This window comes from Typopeltis vanoorti, chromosome 16 (genome assembly GCF_054136105.1).
Source record: "Typopeltis vanoorti isolate ZY-2024b chromosome 16, IOZ_Tvanoo_1.0, whole genome shotgun sequence".
In the NCBI taxonomy this organism is placed as follows: Eukaryota; Metazoa; Arthropoda; class Arachnida; order Uropygi; family Thelyphonidae; genus Typopeltis; species Typopeltis vanoorti.
Window position 1 is genome coordinate 77,401,053 of NC_143564.1, and position 21,565 is coordinate 77,422,617.

The 21,565-nt window shown below is 35.2% G+C and overlaps 1 protein-coding gene across 2 annotated transcripts in view; it reads left to right on the top strand.

Moving 5' to 3' along the window:
• The window catches only part of LOC150098145 (lysosomal acid glucosylceramidase-like), a 235,650-nt gene that overhangs the window by 78,833 nt on the left and 135,252 nt on the right, over positions 1-21,565 (top strand). For both annotated transcript variants that reach the window (XM_090406013.1, XM_090406012.1), the window contains exon 5: positions 6,326-6,498. In XM_090406013.1, the coding sequence (XP_090262139.1) occupies positions 6,326-6,498 (173 nt within the window). The remainder of the gene's footprint in view (positions 1-6,325; positions 6,499-21,565) is intronic.

The window sequence follows — 21,565 nt, forward strand, 5'->3', positions numbered from 1 at the left end:
TGAACTCACATCCCCCATTCCCAATCACTCAATTTATTCAAGTCTTCTTTTAAGGCCACAACATCTTCTCTACTCTTCATAGTTCATCCCAACTTTGCATCGTCTGCAAACAACTGAATATCTCCATCCAAATCTTCACCAATATCATTAATATACAATTTAAACAGTAGTGGCCCTAAAACAGACCACTGAGGCACTCCACTAGTGACCTTCCTTTTCCTGGATATTGCTCCCCCCATACACAACTTGTTGATACCTATCAGATAGCCAGTCTCCAATCCAATGCACTAATCTAATATCCAACCCCATCTGCTTTAGTTTGACTATCAATTTACCATGAGGTACTCTATCAAAAGCCTTTGCTAAATCTAAGGATATTACTGTGTATCCTTCTCCTCTGTCCATGGAAGCAGTCACCTTATTGTAATAAGTAAGTAGATTACTAAAACATGACCTCCCTTTAGCAAATCCATGCTGTCCATCAAAGATAATACCATTGTTGTCAACCCAATTCTGGATCCTATTTCTCACAAGCTTCTCCAACAACTCAACTACAACACCTGATGCACACATAAGCAATTTCACTCCTCTCATTAATGATAAATTATTTATATTAAGTAAAAATGTATAGTATTTTTATTAATTTTGTTCTATTAAAAATAAATCATATTTTTTTGTTTAAATGGACATCTAAATTCAAATAAAATAGACATTTACAATGAAATATATTTTTATTTATTTATTATTATTTTGATAAGATACTTTGTAATAATGAAAATTTAAGAAGGGATACACGGATATCTGAAGTTTGAGAAACACTGGTCTATCCAAATATTTAGTCATTTCATTTCTGAATGTGAAACATATTGAGTGTATTGTGCATTCTGTGTTTAAGTGACTTTGGACAAGTTTGTCTTTGATTTTAATTGTGTACTTATTTTTGGATTTTTGATAGACAAATAAAATTTTAAAGATAAGTAGTTTATAAATTATAAAAATATTACTCAGAGGTACATTTTGCTAAAATGCCAAAATCGCTCGTTGGGCAGCATACTAAGTCTTACATTTTCAAATTATTGTATAAATTAATTATTTATAGTAAAAATCCATAGAAAACGGTTTTAAATCGATTTTTTTAAATAAGATTTTATTGTTTTAAAACTCTTAAAAATAATAAATAAATTAACTCAAAATTAATAATTAATAGGGAAAAAATGAATAATTTATCAATACAAAATTTATTGTCATTTAGATGAGTAATTTGAAAGTGAAAAAATTATCGGGAGCTGCTTTTCTCAAAAAAAAAAAAAAAAGAAAAGGAAGAGCAAGTAAAGAAAGCGATATGAGGAGATTTGGAATTTTAACGAAAGACACCAAAGATAATGAGTTTTCAACTGAACCAACACCAAAAGTTATAAAAATTTCAGCACCAGCCATTGGAGCAGCTTCTACATCCTCATCTACCAATACCAGCGATTCCCCTGCAACAGCCACTGATACTGACGTAACAACCATTTGTAGTAATTCCATAACAATTGATGATTCCAAAAATGATGAGGTAAACGATGATAGTGACAAACAGGAATTACGAACAGATGATGCAATTAAAAATCAAGATTATTTTATTGAAACTGATCCATACTACTGGCCAGAGAAATTTGATGACAAAACTAGAATTGAACTTATAAGAAAAGGCTGTATTCAAGTAAAATTAAATAAATATCCTTTGAATGATCAAGGTAGAAAAGTTTCGAATAATTATTATCAATGATTGCTTAAAAATTCTGAAAATATCAGACGATCATGCTTCTATACTCCAGGTAAAATGATGCTGTTTACTGTTTCTGCTGCAAAATTTTAATCCTGTTTCATCAGAGCAAAAGGCCTTATGTCGAAAAGCAGTTTTGATGATTGGAAAATTATCAACAGAAAACTTCAAATGCATGAAACTTCACATTCCCATATTCGTTGTTTTTCTGAGTGGAGGGAATTGACAATCCAGTTAAATTTGAAACTGCCGATTGATGTAGACCAACAAAGAATTTTGGACAATGAAACACAATGCTGGAAAGCAGTTTTAATACTATTATTAGCAATAATCCGTTGCATAGCAGCACAAAATCTTGCGCTTCAGGGATCATCCTCTACAATTTATACTCCTAACAATGGACATTTTCTAAAATTTGTAGAACTTTTCGCATTGTTTGAAGTTATGAAGCAACATCTTGTTACTATAACCAAAAACAAACAAAAACGTAAAGTTCATTATTTGGATCCTGAAATACAAAATCGGTTAATTCAAATTATGACAGAATTATTTACTTATAAGTAAAATAATAAGTGATATTAAAAAAGCCAAATACTATTCCATTATTATAGACTGCACACCAGATGTCAGTTATACTGAACAAATGACTGTTATAATAAGATACGTTTGCTCAGAAACAGGGAAAATATGTGAAAAATTCATGGTTTTTTTGGAAATTCGTTATAAAACAGGACTTGGGTTGACTGATAAAATTATAAAAGAATTAGAGCAATTGAATATCAATATAGAAGACATGCATAGACAGAGTTACGATAATGACGCTAACATGAAGGGACAAGAGAAAGGTGTACAAACTGGCATTTTAAATATAAATACCTGCGCATTTAACATCCCATGAAGTGCTCATTCTCTCAATCTTGTTGTTAATGATGCAGCTAAAAGTACAGTTGACACTGTATCATTTTTTTGGAATAATTCAACTGTTTTTCTGGATCGACAAACAAGGTGGTAGGTTCTTTTGAAACGCCTACCAAACATGACATAAAAGGTGTCTGATACTTGATGGGAAGCTCAAATTGCAGCAATTAAACCAATTCGATTTCAATTCTGCGAAATTCACGATGCACTCGTGGAAATATACAAAAATCCTCAATTGACGAGTTCAACCGGAAATGAAACAAAATGCACTGCTCATGACCTTGTAGAAAAAATCACTTAATTCAAATTTATTTGTAGCATAATTATTTGGTATGACATTCTATCATTAATAAACCCAGTGAGTAAAATGTTGCAAAGTGTAAATTTAAATATTGGTCATGCCTTAGAGCAGGTTGACATCATCCTGAAATTTTTAACTGATTATAGAAAAAACAGATTTCAACAAATGAAAACAACTGCAACTGAAATTGCAGAAAAACTTGATGTATGACTGGAATTTCCTCATGTAAGAATAATAAGAAAACGAAAAATGTTTTCCTATGAGAGCCATGATGAGCTGCAAGCTACCCCAGAAAAACTTTGAAGTTAATGTTTTTAACATCTTAATTGATACAGCTATAAATAGCTTACAAAATAGATTTGAACAGATCTGAGATCACACAATGATCTATTTGGATTTTTATATAATATAAATTATTTACATAACTGGAGTTCTGACGAAATATTAAAACATTACAAAGACTTGGAAATTGCTTTGAGCAGTGGCAAAACATCTGATGTAGATGCAATAGGTTTATATGAAGAAGTAAAAATTCTCTCAAAAATAATGCAACCAAATTTTATCACATATATATATATAAAACCAAAATCTTGTAGAAATTTATCCCAACGTAACCACCACCCTAAGGATATTGTTGACAATTCCTGTTAGCATAGCAAGTGCGGAAAGAAGTTTTTCCAAGCTTAAACTCATTTAAAATTATTTGCAAACAGCAATGACCCAAAAAGATTGGTTGGTCTAGCAACTATATTGTTAGAGGTGGGCATAGCTCATAATTTCAATTTAGAAGAGCTTGTATACAGTTTTATTGGGCAATATCCCCATAGAGAGCAAACATTTAATTAATATTATTATATAATTGCGTTAATGTTTCTCTTGTAATAAAAATAAAATAGCAATAGGAGATTTTCTTATATTTTTGTTTTATATCAGGGGTGATATTTAATTGTTTGCCTCAGGGTGCAATCTAATCTGGCGACCCCCCCCCCCCCCGATCCTGCTGTGCATGGATATTTATATTTTTAAGTGGTAGATGATTTTCATTATTGGTTTCAGACCATCATACTGTTTAATGGAGGCCTTTGGTGGCAAAGAATAAGTACCACATTTGTTTTCTAGAGCAGAAGAACTGCCTGGAGTATCTAACCTTAGCTCACCCACAGTATTAAAATACATTACAGGTTTACAAAATTTTCATTGGTGGGATTCACATAAAGAAAAAAAACAACTAATATTTTATATTTCAAAATCCTTAAATGGATTGATTAATATGTCAGAACTAAAATACTCATGCAACTATCTATTAGCAATGAAAAACAGTCATCATCATCATCCTATCCAGTAGCAGGCCCAGTGACTTATTATGGTCTTAAGTTATCTCTTGGCTGGTCTTCCTGTCAGCCTCCTTCTGCTAGACTTGAAAGTAATTTAAATGACCTACCAGTTACTAGCTGAGAAGTTGTGAGTCAAGTGGTCAGAGTGCCATCTTACAATCTGTGGATCAGCAGATATTATGTTAGTATTTCTTCCAGTATGATGAAACAGTTATGCTCCTGTGACTTAGTTGCTATTGCCTCATTTGTGAAAACAGAATGTATCACAAGAAGGAAAGATGGTGAGGGTGGCATTTGAGTAGGAGAGGCCATGTGTAACATACCTCTACCCAGGGCCAGCAAGCAGGCACCTCTCGCTACCTGTTAGTGTAGTGAGTGGCGAACGTTCCTTTTCCAAGTTGAAATTGATTAAAACCTACTTAAGAACAAGTATGTCACAAAAAAGGCTTGTTAGTTTGGCGTTAATAGCTATTGAAAATGATATATGTGCAGAATTAGACATTAAGACCATTATTTCTAATTTTGTGAATATGAAATCAAAAACCCTAAAATTTTAATAAAAAAAATTTCAAGTATATTTATGTAATTTAATTTATTTTCTGTTATTCTGTAAAGATGTTATTTTTTGAATACTTATATTAAATGTTCTAATTATTTCTGAATTATTTTCTTATTTTCTCATCTATCTTGAGTTTCTTTTATTTTCCTAAAAGATAGTTCGAATTATAAAAATTATTAAAAATTTTTTACAAGTTACTAAGAATTTACTAACTTGTAAAATGAAAGAATTTTTTAAACTTTAATTCAAATAAATTTTAACTTTAATTAAAATTCATTTTAATTTTGTTAGCGATTCAGGTCAGTGAGAAGGCTATAATCTCTCTATCATTATATTCAATGATTTAAGTGAAGTGGTTTTTGTCAAAATTTGCTTTAACTTTTAAGAATTTTTTGAATATTCGGGTTTTTAACGATTATCCTGCCTAATCAACACCCCCAGTTCATTACGTTTAGCGAACCAACGTGTGGCTGTTCTGTCAAAATTTATTTAAGAAATTTCAAATAATTTAAATTTTTATTATCATAAAAGAACCACACATGCCCGGATCATTACAGGGAGGTGATTAGATAGAAACTGCATGCAGGTGGCAATGACCCTACTGCCAGTTCTGCCTCTACCCCATGCATCCCTGAGAAACAGTCAATAACTATTACATATCATATATGTCACATGCATTATCTACTTTCACACCATGGTTTGAGTCTGTGAGCTTGGGAACTGCTTTTATGCTTCACTGCATCAAACCTTTACTGCATTTATTTGATGTTATCTTTGTAAAACTTTATTGGCAAAGCAGTTTGATTTTTATTTATTAAATATTTAAATGAAAGAAAATCTTTACCCATATGAGATCATTGTCTCATATGGGTAAAGATTCACATGTAAGACATGCTTTCCAAATTCATAATGTTGAGAGTTTGTTATTATTATTGGCAAATTTCCTCAATTTAGTAAATTTTTGTTATTAATCAGTGGTATATTGTGATAATGGTTGTTATTATTATTATGTAACACCTCCAAGGAGATCATGGACTCATTGTGGGAGCATACTGCTCCACTACAACAACTCACCATCTCTTCTACTCCTCCTGCTACACACTGACACTATTACCATCAGTACATTTTTTGTCTGTAAATTGCATCCTGTAAAAGATTATTTTCTTTTTTTTACACTTTTTTTTCTCTTTAAGAATATAGATTTGATGGATCTTTACATATTATTATTACATATTCCACTGGTAGGATATATTAAGGCACATCATTTCATGTTGAAATGATGTGCCTTAATATATCTATAAAATGTGAAAGATTATGTTAAAGAATTAAGACTTCTGCTACGCTTTGAAATTATTCAAATTCAAAGTAACTAACCTGATTTTGCTTATTTGTTTAATTTATTAATTTAATAGTAATATAATTATGAAATAATCTTTAATTAATAGATTCCTGTAATCAGCATGGCCCAAAATGCAAGCTCCAATCCAATAAAGCTATTTGCAAGTCCCTGGAGTGCACCAGCATGGATGAAAACAAATAATAACATGACTGGTGGAGGACATTTAAGGGGATTACCTGGCGAGTTGTACTATCAGACTTGGGCTAACTATTTTGTTAAGTAAATATATTAATTACTTTGAAAACCATAGATTATTTTTATTCTTTTGTCAGTGAATGGAAAATGAGATATATGCTATTCAGCAATAGGAGAAAAATGCCTTTCATGAATGAGCAAGTATAAAAGTTTCATTTGTAATAATACAGAGTGATTCATATAGGACCAAACCCAAAGTTTCCCTCTAGATCACAGGCAAATGAATAGAAACTGATCAGTTTCAGGAGACTTACCTTGTTCCACGTTCAAATCGCATTATATGTTGGCACTAACTGCCATCCTCTGCCAAGCATGGTTTGATAGAGCATATCATATTGTTGATGATGCATTGTCACATTGGTGGCTGATGTTTACCATATTCATCAAGAAGGGACCCCTGTCTTTTCCAGTTTCCATGCCAGATCATGTATTATTGACATCACTGGGAATTATTGGAGACCAAAATTATGTCTTGAATTGTCACTGTGTTGCGAGGAACCCAATAATTGCACATAATAAACACACCGTCCAAAGAGTAATCTGTGTTGTGACACTGTATTGCTGTGCTACTGTTGTCATGTATCATTCAAAATGTACATGGAATGGCTTGGCATGAAGTAATCAGCAATTCACCAGTGCTTCGAGTGCTACATTTCGCATCTGTAACAGAATTTTTGGGTTTATGTTCTATATGAATTGCCCTGTAACAACAGTATTATTAACTCATGAATTTTCAGGATCCAAGATTGCAAGATCTCTCTTCTGCCACACCTTTTTTCTAGTATAGATATCATTTCTACGTGCAGCATATCTGTCATACTTTTCTCCAGATTGAATATCAGTGCATTTATCAATTCCCACTTCTTCATGCACTTTTAGGAAACATATTCTTTTCACTTTATTGCTGGTTGTGCTTTGCTTAACTTCCAGGAATAACACTGTCTGTTCTTCAATCATGTTAGAAAAATTTATCTGCAGCCACTTACTATAATCCTCTCAGTAACTTTTTCTGTCTGTATCAATGTTTTGGAAGCGAGTTCATGATGCAACAGTGCCATAACTTTGACCTGGCTATGCGATGTTTATAATGTGTTCTTCTATTTGAAACAGTTGATATTTTGGTTTTTCCAACATAAAGGATATCACATTGGTCACACACATAAAGTCAGTCATGCCAAAACACTCCATGTTTTGGCATGACTGACTTTAGGAGAGATTGGAATTGGAACTTGATGAGCTGACAAAAAGCAGTTCCGATTTTTTTGTTGATCTAGGAATTTTTCTAGTATTATAGATGAATTCCATATGTGCATGTTACGTGCAAATCATGAAATGTGTAGTTTCTTGCCCATTTCATGAATTGTACATCCCTCTTACACAATTCATGAAATGTCTAGGGAACAGTGCATTTCATGAATTCTATACCACCATTTTCCTAGTCAAAAATTGTGCATCATTATACAACACATTGCCATTTTCCTGAGCAGAATAAGAACATTGTCTCCTTGCAGTACATAATAACGTCACTACTAGAGATAGGAATGTTTTCAGACATAGTTAAAATATCACTGTAATGATATCTAAATAGTAATGACGATATTAAAAAAATACTTAACAAAGAACATCTTCTTATTGATATCATTCATTTTGATGGTTAGATGTTATTATTATAATCAATTTAGTTTAATCCTTTATCCAAGTGTGAGCAAACTTTGCTCACACTTGCAAACAAAGTTTGCGCCTGAAAATATCTTCAGGACTGGGGGGTAAGGTAGTACAACACCGGGAAACTCATAGCAAAGGTGGAGCAAGCTGCCATCACTCCTATCCCAGTATCTCCCATGATGCAAAACACATCTCCTTGCAGATATGTATGATGTTATGCATTAAGGGAAGGGCCACTACCCAGACTAGTTTTCGACCTTTATTGAGGTCTCTTCAGTGGGAGCCAGGTCCAGATGTGGAGATACCAGGCAGAAGCAATAGCGAGGTCATCTTTACCTATAGGAATTGCCAAACAGTGTGATTGCCAAATCATACCATATTGATGGATTTGTACCTCATGTAGTGGATGAGATTTGGGATCTTTGAGTGATGGTAGACAGTGGACTGAAGTTCCGAGGGCACATCGCAAGTGTTGCAAAGACTGCACATCATATTATGTCCATATGTGGTGTGATGATTGGGCACACCACATATGGACTATTGTGCTCAGATTTGCTCACCTGGTTTTCATTGTGATGTGAAAACACTAGGGAGAGTCCAAAGACAAATGACCAAAGTGACATCAGGACCTGGAGTGTTGGTTATGAAGAGTGTTTGAGGGAATGCAGATTACAGAGGTTGTGGATAGGAGGAAAAGGGAGATGTGATATAGACCTCCAAGGGATTCTATCAGATGAATATAGAAGAAATTATAAAAGAGTGGATGTTAAGATGGGAAGAACGAGATGCCATCCCTAGAAGTTATATAAAGATGTGGTGAAGCTGGATGTGAGGAGGAGATTTTTTACATGGAGAACTGTTAGTGAGTGGAATGTGGCCTGAGTGTAGGTAGTGTAAATAACTTCAAAGCTCATTATGATAGGCATGTTGCTGGTTAAGTGGGCCTTCCTTGATGAGGCTGTTGTTACCAAAATAATGATAATAATAAATGAAGAGACCATGCATGCAGTCTGGAAGTATATGAAGAAGACATGAAGGCAGCATGAGTGGTAAATACAAAGAAATGCAAAGAACAAGCATGCTAGGAAAGCAAGTTGCTTGGAAGAATAGCAAAAGCATAATTGATCCAAAATTAACCAATGAAGCCAAGAAAAATCAACATGGTTCTTTTGATATGTGGCCAGTAGAAGAAAGAATGATTATATTAGTTGGTGAAAATAGTGGAATGGAGGGATATAAAGATATAGTCAAGATATTGATGAAAAATTCATCAAAGTATTTCATTCTCATAAGTGTGAATCAAATCATGCAGACAGAATAGAGAAGAAAGGACTGATGAGATACACGAGAAATTAAGCTTGATTTTAGTTACTTATGACATATCACTGCATGTGTTTGGTAGAATGTACCAGTGAGCTAATGGCATCATGTATGTACTTAATGATGCCATTAGCTCACTGGCTATTTTTATTTTGATAAGACTAAGGCTCTAACTTACAGGAAAATCTGTGTGTGTGTGTCTGGAGTCATAGTTAAGGCATTGAAGAGGTTGTTGAGAGCTAGGATCTAGCATTCAGCAACTCTCTGATGCTTATCATGAGTTTTAGCAATTTATTAAGAGAGCATGTTTTAGCATTCTACTTAGGTATTATAACAAGGTTACGCATGCATTGGACAAGGAAGATGCATATTATTAATTATTATTAACACAAAACTGCCATGGTGTTAAAAGACTCATCGTGGGAGCTACACCTGTTACACACAAAGTTCATTAAAACTGTGCTTTAAACTCATTCACCACATTGTAGATAATGCATTCTGCTCATAACCACTCTCCATGTAAAGAGTGTGCCTTTTTTTTACTCCCTTGCTCAGTTTCCAGAGATGGCCTCTTGTTTTACTTTCCCTCTCCCATTCTATGAAAAATTTCTTTCACATTAATCCAGTAACAATCCCATGCCAACAAAAACATCTTAATCATATCTCCTCTCTTCATTCTATTTATTTATGAGGCTTTGCAAATTTTATTTCCTCAGTGTCTTCATATCTCACATTCCAAAGATCATTGATCATTGCAAAGGTTGTTCATAGGTTACTACATGAAGCTGGAATTAAAATGGAAAGGATGAGATTAGATAATAGATTACTTCATTGGATAGGAGTCTGATAGTTATCAGCAAGTTGTTTATAGTGAAGTAATATCTCAAAAGAAGAAAATCTCAAGTAGCATGTCCCAGGAGCCTGTTTTGCCACTATTGGCATTTTATTTATATGTTCATTATAATGGAAGGGGTTTGAATGGGGAAGTGCAGTTACCTGCAGATGATATAAACTTACAGAAGGTGAAAGAGATAAACAATCTAGGAGTATATATATTTATATTGGGTTTCCACCCCTTTCTCCTCCATCCCTTTGGGGGGTGCAGGTTGAGCCCTTCTGATGAGTGATTAAGTATATATATTTTTTATGACTGTAGATCTGTGTGTGTTCTGAGGGAAGAAAAACCCGAGTTTCTGAGTGGAAAACCTTCTACCTCCATATGAGACTGGCTAACTCACCTTTAGTCAAAAGAGACCAAATAAAGGTTCCTCGTGTCATAGACAGGAATTGAACCCAGGTCTTTCTAACCAAAGGGCTTCATCTATACTGACAATGGATTATGACAGTGATGCAGAGGACATTGACATGTTGAAGTAAGGAGTTATGTTTTGTGTGTACAAGGTCTTGTTAGACCACATGTGGATTACTGTGTGCATATGCACATATCCATATTATTATTACTATTATTATTATTTGGTAACCTCCATGGAGTCAACAGACTAATCATGGGAGGCCCACTCCACCAGCAACATGTCTATAATAATAATAATGAGCTTTGAAGTTATTTACACTAGCTGCACTCACAACTCACTCAGGTAATGTATTTTACTCACTAACAGTTCTCTATGTAAAATCTACTCCTCACACCCTTCTTCACCACATCTTTATAAAACTTACAGGGATGGCCTCTCATTCTTCCCATCATAACATCCACTCTTTTTTATAATTCCTTCTGTATTAATCTGATAGAATCCCTTAACTAACTTGAAGGTCTCTTATCATATCTCCCCTTTTCCTCCTATACACCAATCTCTGTAATCCATATTCTCTCAAACGCTCCTCATTGCCAACTCTTCAGAGTCCTGACATCACTTTGGTTATTCATCTTTGGATCCTCTCTGTAATGTTTCTACATCACAGTGAAAACTAGATGACCAAATCTGGGCACAACAGTCTTTTGCAACACGTGTTATGCACCCTCAGAATTTCAGTCAACTTTCCACCATTATTCCAAGATAATGAATCTCATCTACTTCCTTAAGTACAGTTCCACCAATATAGTACGTAGCCATATATCTCTGTATTTCAAAGTGTAACACCTTGCATTTTTTTATTATTATATTCAGGCCTCCATGTAGTCAAAAGACTCATCGTGGGAGGTCCTTCCTAGGAACATAAAGTCTGTCAAGATTCATCGAGGGGAGGTTCCCTTAAGAAATACAAAGTCTATCATACCACTCCTTAAACTCATTGACCGTTCTCATTCTCACCACTCCATCAGGCAGTGCATTCCACGGTTCAACCACTCTCCATGCAAAGAAAATCTAACCAGTATACTATCTATTCCTATCCTCTGCAGCTTGTGCACCAAGTTATCATGTGGTAATATATCAAATGTTTTTGCAAAGTCCAAGAATATCACTGTGTATGATTCTCTCTTATCCAACACATTCATCATCTTATACACAGATCTATTTCTCTGCTTTTTTAGGAATGAAGAAAATGTCCAGAATTGATTGACTAAGGTGGTCAGTCTATTTCTATAATGTTTGGCATGAAGAAAGGTTAAGGAAATGCCTTTTGCAAAGCCTCATGATAGGAGGAGGGGATGAATTGAACTCAGACATAAGTTGGCAAGGGTTTGTTATTGGATCATTGTGGAGATTTTGCATAGAGTGGGGTGGAAACAGGGATAGAACAAGAAGTTATTCCTGAACTGTATAAGAATAGTGTGAATGGAAAGTGAGAAGCAGGTTTTTTTTTTGTGTAAACAGTGGTTGATGAATGGAATGTATTGCCCGAGAGTGTTTTGAGTGTAGAATGAATTTAAAGCATAGAATGATGAGTTATATGTGTATGATAGTAGAACTTTCCATAATCAGTGTTTTCACTCAATAGAGATCTGATTATGATGATAATCTTCCCAACAATCCTTGGCATTACAGTCCATTTAGGACCTGGACCTGTCTCAGGATAGCCTTCCATTCTTCATGATTCTGTGCCTTGCTCCTCCAGTTCTTTACTCTCATTTTCTTTAAATCATCTGCCACGTCGTCAAGCCATCTCCTTTTTGGTTGTACTCTGGGCCTAGATCCACCTGGTCCATACATGAAGACCTTTTTTATGGCTCTGTCATCCCCCATTTGCTGAACATGTCCTAGCCATATCTGTCTTCTCACCTTTATTTCAGTAATAATATCCACTTCATTAAATTTCTCCATTATTTCTTTGTTATTCCTCACTCTCCAAAGTCCATTCTCATTAATTGGGCCAAAGATCTTTCTTAAAACCTTTCATTCCCATGTTTGTAATCGGTTTTGATCTCTCTGGATCATTGTCCATGTTTCACAGCCATACAAAAGTACAGGTTTGAGGATTACTTTATATAGCTGGATTTTACTTTTTATCGAAATCAAATTAGATTTTAATAGTGGTTGAATACTATAATAAGTTCTATTTGCAGCAGCTATTCTATAGGTAATTTCAACTGACACATCATTACTTTCTGTTATTACTGAACCCAAATATTTGAACTGCTGGACTTGCTCAAAGGTTTCTTCATCTACTGTGAAACTTTGGCTGTTTCCAATTTTTTGTTTATCTCTGGCAACAATTAAGTATTTTGTTTTAGTTTCATTTGTTTGTAGTCCCATTTTCCTTGCCTCCTCTCTCATTTGTCTATAACCTTCTCTGAGGCTTCTCTCAGTCCTTGCAGTACAGTCCACATCATCTGCAAAAGCCAAAAGCTGTAGACTTCTATTCATAAGAGTTCCACCTCTGTTTATAATTACATTTCGTATTACCCTTTCAAGGCATAGGTTGAAAAGCATTGTTGATAGTTGATCTCCTTGTCGTAATCCTTTGGTAATCCTGAACTCAGGTGTGAGTTTGTCCTGTATTTGCACTCTACCCATGGTATTTTTGAGTGTCATTTTAACTAATCTTATCAGTTTAGGTGGAATTTGGAATTCCTTCATGACTTTAAATAGCTTATCTCTATTGATGTTATCATAGGCTTGTTTAAAGTCCACAAACAAATGGTGCAGATTGATACTGAACTCATAGCATTTCTCCATTATAGTTCGTACTGTAAAAATCTGGTCTGTTGTTGATCTATCATACCTAAAGCCACATTGGTAGTCGCCCAGTGTTTTTTCTATAAAGGGTTGCAATCTAGTTGCCAGTACCCTTGCAAATATTTTGTAAATTACTGCTAACAGTGATATTCCTCTAGAATTTTGGCACAGAGACTTGTCATTTTTCTTATGTATAGGAACGATAATAGCAGTGTCCCATTCAGTAGGCATAGACTCAGTTTCCCGTACCTGTGACGAGCACTTATGTATTTTGATTAATAGTGATTGCCCACCATATTTTAATATCTCAACTGGTATTCCATCTTCACCAGGTGCTTTATGATTTTTCATTCTCTTTAGGACTAATTCCACTTCATTTAATTCTGGTGCTTCCTCTGTCTCAGCTTTTCCTATACTTGCCAGGGGTTCGTTAAACTCATCTTCTGGAAAATTATTTTCCAAGCTTGTTTTGTCCTGAAGGAGATCTTCAAAATATTCTGCCCATCTTCTCAAAATGTCCTCCGTTCCACCAAGCAAGTTGCCCTCATAGTCTCTGCAGAAAGTTGTTCTGAGTTGAAATCCACCTTTAATTTCCTTTATCTAATTATACATTTTCTTAATTTGTCCTGTATTCTTCAAAACCTCAATTTCATTTAGCCTTGCCTTTTCCCATTCACGTTTTTTTCTTCTACACATCTTTTTGGATTGTTTTCGTTTTTTTCTATATTCATTCTCATTTGCTCGAGTTTTTCATTCAAGCATCTTTAGAAGAGCTGTATTCAACACATTTTTTACATTCCAAATCATACTATTCATTTCTTTTATCATTCTTTCTGAATCCCAGGACTTCTTCAGACACTTTAGTAATTTTATTCTTGATCCCTTCCCATTTTTTATCTATAGTCATATCATTTGTATAGTCATCCTCATTTTCTTCATTTATTTCTTCTCTCAATTTTTCAATATATTTTTGTCTGATTTTTCCATCTTTAAATTTTTGGATGTTATATCTTGGTGTTCTCTTTCCTCTACCTAGGTACTTTATTAATTTTTATCCTTTGTTTATATTTAATTCTTAACAAGTAATGATCTGTTTCACGATCCGCTCCTCTAAAACTTCTTAGATCAATGATATATGTCCCATGTCGTCTATCAATCATCACATGATCTATCTGATTTTCTGTTATTTCATCTGCCAATCTCTAGGTAACTTTATGTAATTTTTTATGTGGAAAACAGGTTGTACATATGATCATATTTTTGCTACTTGCAAAATCAATTAGTCTCATGCCATTTTCATTACTTTCTTCATGTGCACTATCTCTTCCAATTGTTGGTTGGAAGGTCTCCTCTTCCTTTCCTATTTTGGCATTCATGTCTCCTGGAACCATTTTTACATGTTTCGGTGCCTGATCATATATCTTATCCAATAATTCATAGAAATTCATCTTGTCTTCTTCACAAGAGTCCTCAATTGGTGCGTGTGCACATATAAGTGAAATATTGAATATCTTAAACTTTATTCTCAATACACAAAGTCATTCATTAACTGGTCTAAAATCAAGAATCAAGTGTTTCCATTTTTTATTAACCAAAAATGTGGTACCAAAGGCTTTTCGATCTCCTCCACTGTAAAAAAATAGTATGTGTTTCTGGTCTGTTCAGGCTTAAGACATTCCAACTTCCAAACCAATATTCATAATCCTTTTTCCATTGTCCAGGTTGTTCTGTGAAGTCTGTCAGGCTAATTTTCCTTTTGACTTTCTTAACAAGTTGAGTTTTTACAGGACAGGGTTGTTAGCCCTGCGCCCAACTTTACAAGAAGGAACCCGGCTATACCCCCGGGTTATGGGTATCCATTTTAGTCTCCTTTTACGATATGCATGGGCTACATTGGGACTATTCTTTAACCCTGATCACCACACGGGGTATCTTCCCAACAATGTTATATTTTTTTAACCAGTTCTCTTTTTAGTATACTGTGGTCATTTCTTTTCATAGTAACCAAAACCATAATCTTGTTTGAATTTTTTTTTCCATAAATTATCTTCCCTCAACTATTGTCAGTCTTGTGCCCTTGGCACCACAGTGACCTCTGTGATGATTCTATTCTTCCTTCTCATGGTCTGATTACTGTGTTGGAAAATCAAGCTTTGATTTTCCAACAAGTGTGCCAAGGCACTTCAAGCAAAAAATTCAGTATATCACAAGTACTGCAGGATAAAAACTTCGCATTGCACTCAGCCTACTGTGCAGTTCTCAATAGGTATGAAAAAAACATTAATCCAACTTTGAAAGGTATACATAGCTTGCCTTTTTCTCAAATGAACAGTTATGCCTTCTTGTCCCTAGCCAATGCCAGAACAAGTTTTCCTTGGATCAAAAAGTCAGTTCTTACTCGACAAGAAATTATATTCTTGTTTTCATCATTTATCTCCACTAATGAGACCTCACTAAAGGTTAGAACTAGTCTGGATATGAACTTACCCATTTGCATGTCAATATGTATTTAAAAGGAAGCATGCTGTGCATTTTGGGATAACTTTTGATGTTTTGTTTGGAGCAATTTTTAATTTTTTTTCTGTCTTTCCATACTTCACTCTCTTTCACAACCAACCAAATGGTGTCATTGTAATATTGCCCAAAGAGGAACATGACCTTCTTTCATCATTATTCAATATATTTGTCCTCAGCTATGGTCACCAGGGTTCAGGGGAAGATGATGAAACAAATGAAAAGATCTAGCAGTAACCAAGATGATATCTGCCCTATGGAATTATGCAGAATTGTAGAAATGAGAGAGAGAGAGAGAATTGTGCCAACAGAGAGAGAATGTGGTCTTCAAAGTTTGAGTAATAGACAGAAGAGAGAAGATATGACAAAAACATATCAGGAGATCTTGGAGTATAGACACAACTGATATTTTACAGCAAGTGGGAGAGGAGGACTCAAGTCATCCCTGGAAATAGAGTAAGGGTGAATAGGAAGCATCAGGCCCAGATTCTTCTCAGTCCTATGGTGTGGGTGAGTGTGTGAAATGTACTACCAGTAGATGTTACAGCTTCAGTGAATGTTTTTAAACAAAAATATGATCAGCTATTTATGCATAGTGTGACATAAACTTGACCTCCCTTGATGAGTGCTTGGTTTCCTGGAGGAGCTTGCATAATAATTATAATAATCTTCTCCAACTTCTACGTAGATTACCTAGTCACACTGCCTTCTACTATACAAAAACAGTACATTGTTTTCTTCATCATTCATCAGAAAGATGAGAGAAGAATGTCAAATAGCCTAGATACTAGTAAGTCTTCTGGTTCTGTTGGTAGCTCTGCTCAGTGATCAAAACTTGTTCTCCTTTACTAATGCCCACCCCCTTATCATCTGTATAATTTTTCATACTCACCTGGTGAGGGAAATATAAGTCTACCTTCAAACTATCATTCTGTTACCTTCATCTCAAGTAATATTCTCTCAGGGAAGAAGGTTATCAGCAGTCAACCTCTTTGAAATGAGATCCACCAAGTAATTCATGACCACCAGTATGAATTCTACCATAAGAGATCTATAACAGATCTATTAGCACACATCAAAACCTTTAGTTACAAGCCAAGGAAAGGTTTGGGTAAAGTTATGTGGATTGATATTTCCTGGACATTTGATTGGGTCTGATAAAGAGACCAACTTATAATACCATCATCATATAGTTCAGGGGTTCCCAAACTGTATTCCGCAAAATACCAGTGTTCCGCAGAAGTACATTCTGCAAGAAGTTCTCCTAGAGCATTTTTCATGAATAAATATTTTATAGTGGAAATATTACGAGAAGAATAATATTCGTGAATATGTCGAAAAGCTCAGACCCAGAACACCTAATAACATCTGTGTAGAAAATGTTAGTGACCAAGCCATGTATTTTTAAACGTGGAAGTATTCATGAATTATCATCAATTTTCACACATTGAAACCTTTCAATATTTGGGAAAGGGAATACCACTGTTTATGACCGGTCATAAAAATTGCCTGCAAGCCGATTACAACAATGGACAGCGTATCCTTTTTTTTCAAAACTGAAAGAAATAACATCTGTCTTGCAAATGTTAGTGACCAATCAGCAAGGAAGTATAAAGAAAATTTTTCCACTAAAATTGAAGATCAAGATAGTCTGTATCCGGTTCTCAAATCTAGTAATACTGAATACTTACTTCGCAAGTTCATATTGTAGGGTAAAAGTTTCGAAACCGTAGTGCCGTGATTTTTTAAAAGTAATAGGCCTGCAGATTTAAATTTTAATATGAATAAGAGACAAGGGACTTTGTGTAATTTTGGCATTAAAAAATCTCTTATTGAAGGTGTTTGTGACACAACAGATAGCGAGTCATCCACCACCAGCCTATAAAACGATTTCCAGGATGTATAAAAGGAGGGGAAAACTACCAGCAAACAGGAGAAAAAGTTTTCATTCATTTGTAAGTACTTATAATAATATTATAAATTTTTGGTGATCAGAATGGGATATGTCAATGAAAATCAGCACAGATTCATTTAATGATGTTTAATTAATTATTAATTAATGATTAATGATCAATTATTAATAAAAAATCAGCTAAATTAACAATTAATTATTAATTAATACATTACAAAATAACCAAGGTTTTCCGTGAAAATTTCAGTATTTGTGAAGTGTTCAGTCGTAGGAAAAGTTTGAGAAACGCTGATATAGTTTGCCTTTCCTCTTTGTGATAGGAAAGCCAATTTACTATCCTTAGATTTTTCTTCCTGGTGCCATAGTAATCAAGTGTTCTATGCTTTTTTCACTCTTTTCTTCCCATACATAAATGATCACCTCTCACAGACTATTCATAGTTGCAGATGAGAGTATACTTCATTCTTCCCTCTTCATTTGGTAGATTTTTTAGTGTTCAGATTTTCTACGCTTTAAGAACTATCATAATGCTTTAAAAACTGATCTCCTTTGCCATTCTTGTGGATTGAGAACAATAACATCAACTTCAACTCTACTAGAACACCTGTCCTCTTTCTCATTGCAGAAATCTCATTTTCTCTCTCTCTCTCTCTCTCTCTTGTTACCTTTGATAATACTAAGATCTCCAAATAAGACCAAATTTCTCTTCTTGGTTTTACAGCTCTGGTTTTTCTCACTAAATCTTATCTACTTCCTTCACCTGGTACTGCTGTCACAAGCCACTGGATTGAAAACAATCGCATCAACTTCAACTCTACTAGAACACCTGTCCTCTTTCTCATAGCAAAAATCTCATTTCATCTCTCTCTCCCTCTTGTTACCTTTGATAATACCAAGATCTCCAAATAAGACCAAATTTCTCTTCTTGGTTTACAGCTCTGGTTTTTTCTCCTCTTGCATTTCCACTTTTAGAGGACATAGTAATCAATTTCACTCTCCTTCCTTTCTTATCCTTACAGGAAATACCATATCTTTCTATAACTATTTCCATCTGTATATTACTTAACCCACCCATACAATCACTAACAATGATTTTTACCTCCTTATTCCTGACATCAGCTCAACTTACTCTCAGCTGTGTATCCTCAACATCACAGTATATCTTGGTTTTCCAACACATAAGCAATTACCATATATTCCAAGCCATACCATCTATCCTCTTGACCACTCTCTAGTATCCATTATCATATATAAATCTAACTGGTACTGAGTAAATTTGGAATTGATTATAAATATCCAGCAGAATTGGCTTCATTTAGTTTGCAGTGCCTGGTGCTTGTTTTGATGGTGTGTATGTTTCCTTTCATAGAGATGGAACAAGTTGAGTGCAGAAGTCTCCATTGGGATATTCTTCTTCCAGTATTTGAAGAAACAGTCATTTATTTATTCATTACTTATTATTATTGCACCCTCCATGGAGTCAGCAGACTCATCGTGGGAGGTTCATTCAACTGACAACATATTTATCATAGCGACTCTTAAAATCCTTAACTCCTTGGATTAACAGCACATTCTGGTAATGCATTCCATTCACTGACAATCTCCATGTAAAAAATGTACTCCTCGCACCCCTCTTCACCACACTCTTACATAACTTCCAGAGATGGCCTTTGGGTCTTCCTCTCTCACCTTCTGCTCTTTTTATAATCCCTTGTGATAAAATCCTCTCACTAACTTAAATGTCTGTATCATGTTATCTCTTTTCCTCCTATCCACCAAACTCTGCAATCCATATTTCTTCAGCCTCTCTCTCCATAGCCGGCATTCCAAAGTTTTGATATTGTCTTAGTCACTTATCTTTGGACCCTCTCCAATGGTTCCACATCACACCGAAAAACTAGGTGACTAAATTTGAGCACAGTAGTCCAAGTGTGGTCTGATAAGTGCTTTATACAGTGGCACAACCATTTCCTACATGTTAGAGTCCTTATCATAGAAGCACTATGACATGCAGCCTTTGAAACTACCTATGCCCTCTAAACTCCAGTCTATTGTCAACTATCACTCTCAAATCTCATCCACTTTCTGCAGTATGGCACCATCAGTATAGTACACAGCCTTATATTTCTGCACTCCCTGGAAGTTACGAAAGTAAGCTGTGAACAAGAGAGTGAGGAGTGGCTTCTTTGGGTGGAGGGTGGTTGAACCGTGGAATGCATTGCCTGATAGAGTGGTGAGAGCAAGAATGGTCAATGAGTTCGAGGATTGGTATGATAGACTTTGTGTTTCCTAGGAAGGAAACACAATATAATAATAATAAAATGCAACACCTTGCACTTATTAATATTAAAATTACAACCCTACTCCTTTGTCTAAGTCAAAAGTGTATTCAAATCTTCCTGAAGGGAATTAACTTCAGCAGTTTACTTATAATTCTCTCCAACTTTTCATCATCAGCAAACAACTGATTTTCCCCAGTCAGTCCATATGGTGCATCATTTATAAACAAATTAAACAGCAGGGACCCAGGAACAGAATCCTGAAGCCCACCAATGGTTATCCTCCTTTTTTGAGACACTGCTCCATTATTATTATTATTGTTCCGGGAAACTCCAAGGAGTCGACAGACTCATCGAGGGAGGCCCTAACATCATGTCTGGAACAACTATTCAACATTCACACAGTATCTATCATATCTTGCCTTGAACTCATTCACGGTCGTAGCACCCACAACAGACTCTGGAAGCTTATTCCACTCATTCACCACTCTCCAAGTAAAAAACCTAGCTCTAACACCCTTGTCAACCACGCTCTTGCCCAGCTTCCATGCATGGCCCCTAGTCCTCCCACCACCAGTCATATTTTCAAAAATATCTTCTGGATCAATCTTATAAAAACCCTTCAGTAATTTGAATGTCTCAATCATATCACCCCTCCTTCGCCTATCGTCCAATTTCTGCAACCCACAAATCTTCAACCTATTCTCATAAGGTTCATTCCACAGACCTGCTATCATCTTGGTCACTCGTCTCTGGACCCTCTCCACTTCCTCCCCATCACGAAGAAACCCTGGTGCCCATAACTGGGCACAGAAGTCCAGATGGGGTCTTATCAAGGCTCGATACAGAGGAAGAACAACTTGTTTGTCTCTGCATGTTAAAGTATTTTTCCTAAGCCAAGTGATTTGGTGAGCTGTTTTAGTCACTTTTGCAATATGCCCCCTAAACTTCAACTCCCTATCCACCAGCACTCGCAAATCCCTGGCCTCATCAATCTCCTGGAGTACGGTTCCACCAATGCAATATACTGCTGCTATTCTTTTCACCCCAAAGTGCATAACCTTACACTTTGCCACATTAAACTGACATCCATTTTTCCTAGCCCAGTTCTCCAAACTATCCAAATCATCCTGCAAAATTTTGACATCCTGTGCACTCACAATTGCTCTATCCAACTTTGCATCATCAGCAAACAAGTGAACACTTCCTCTCAAATCCTTTCCAATATCATTGATGAACAAATTGAAAAGCAGTGGTCCAAGAACAGAGCCCTGCGGCACTCCACTGGTCACAAGACGTCTTTTTGACTCCACTCCTGAATAAAC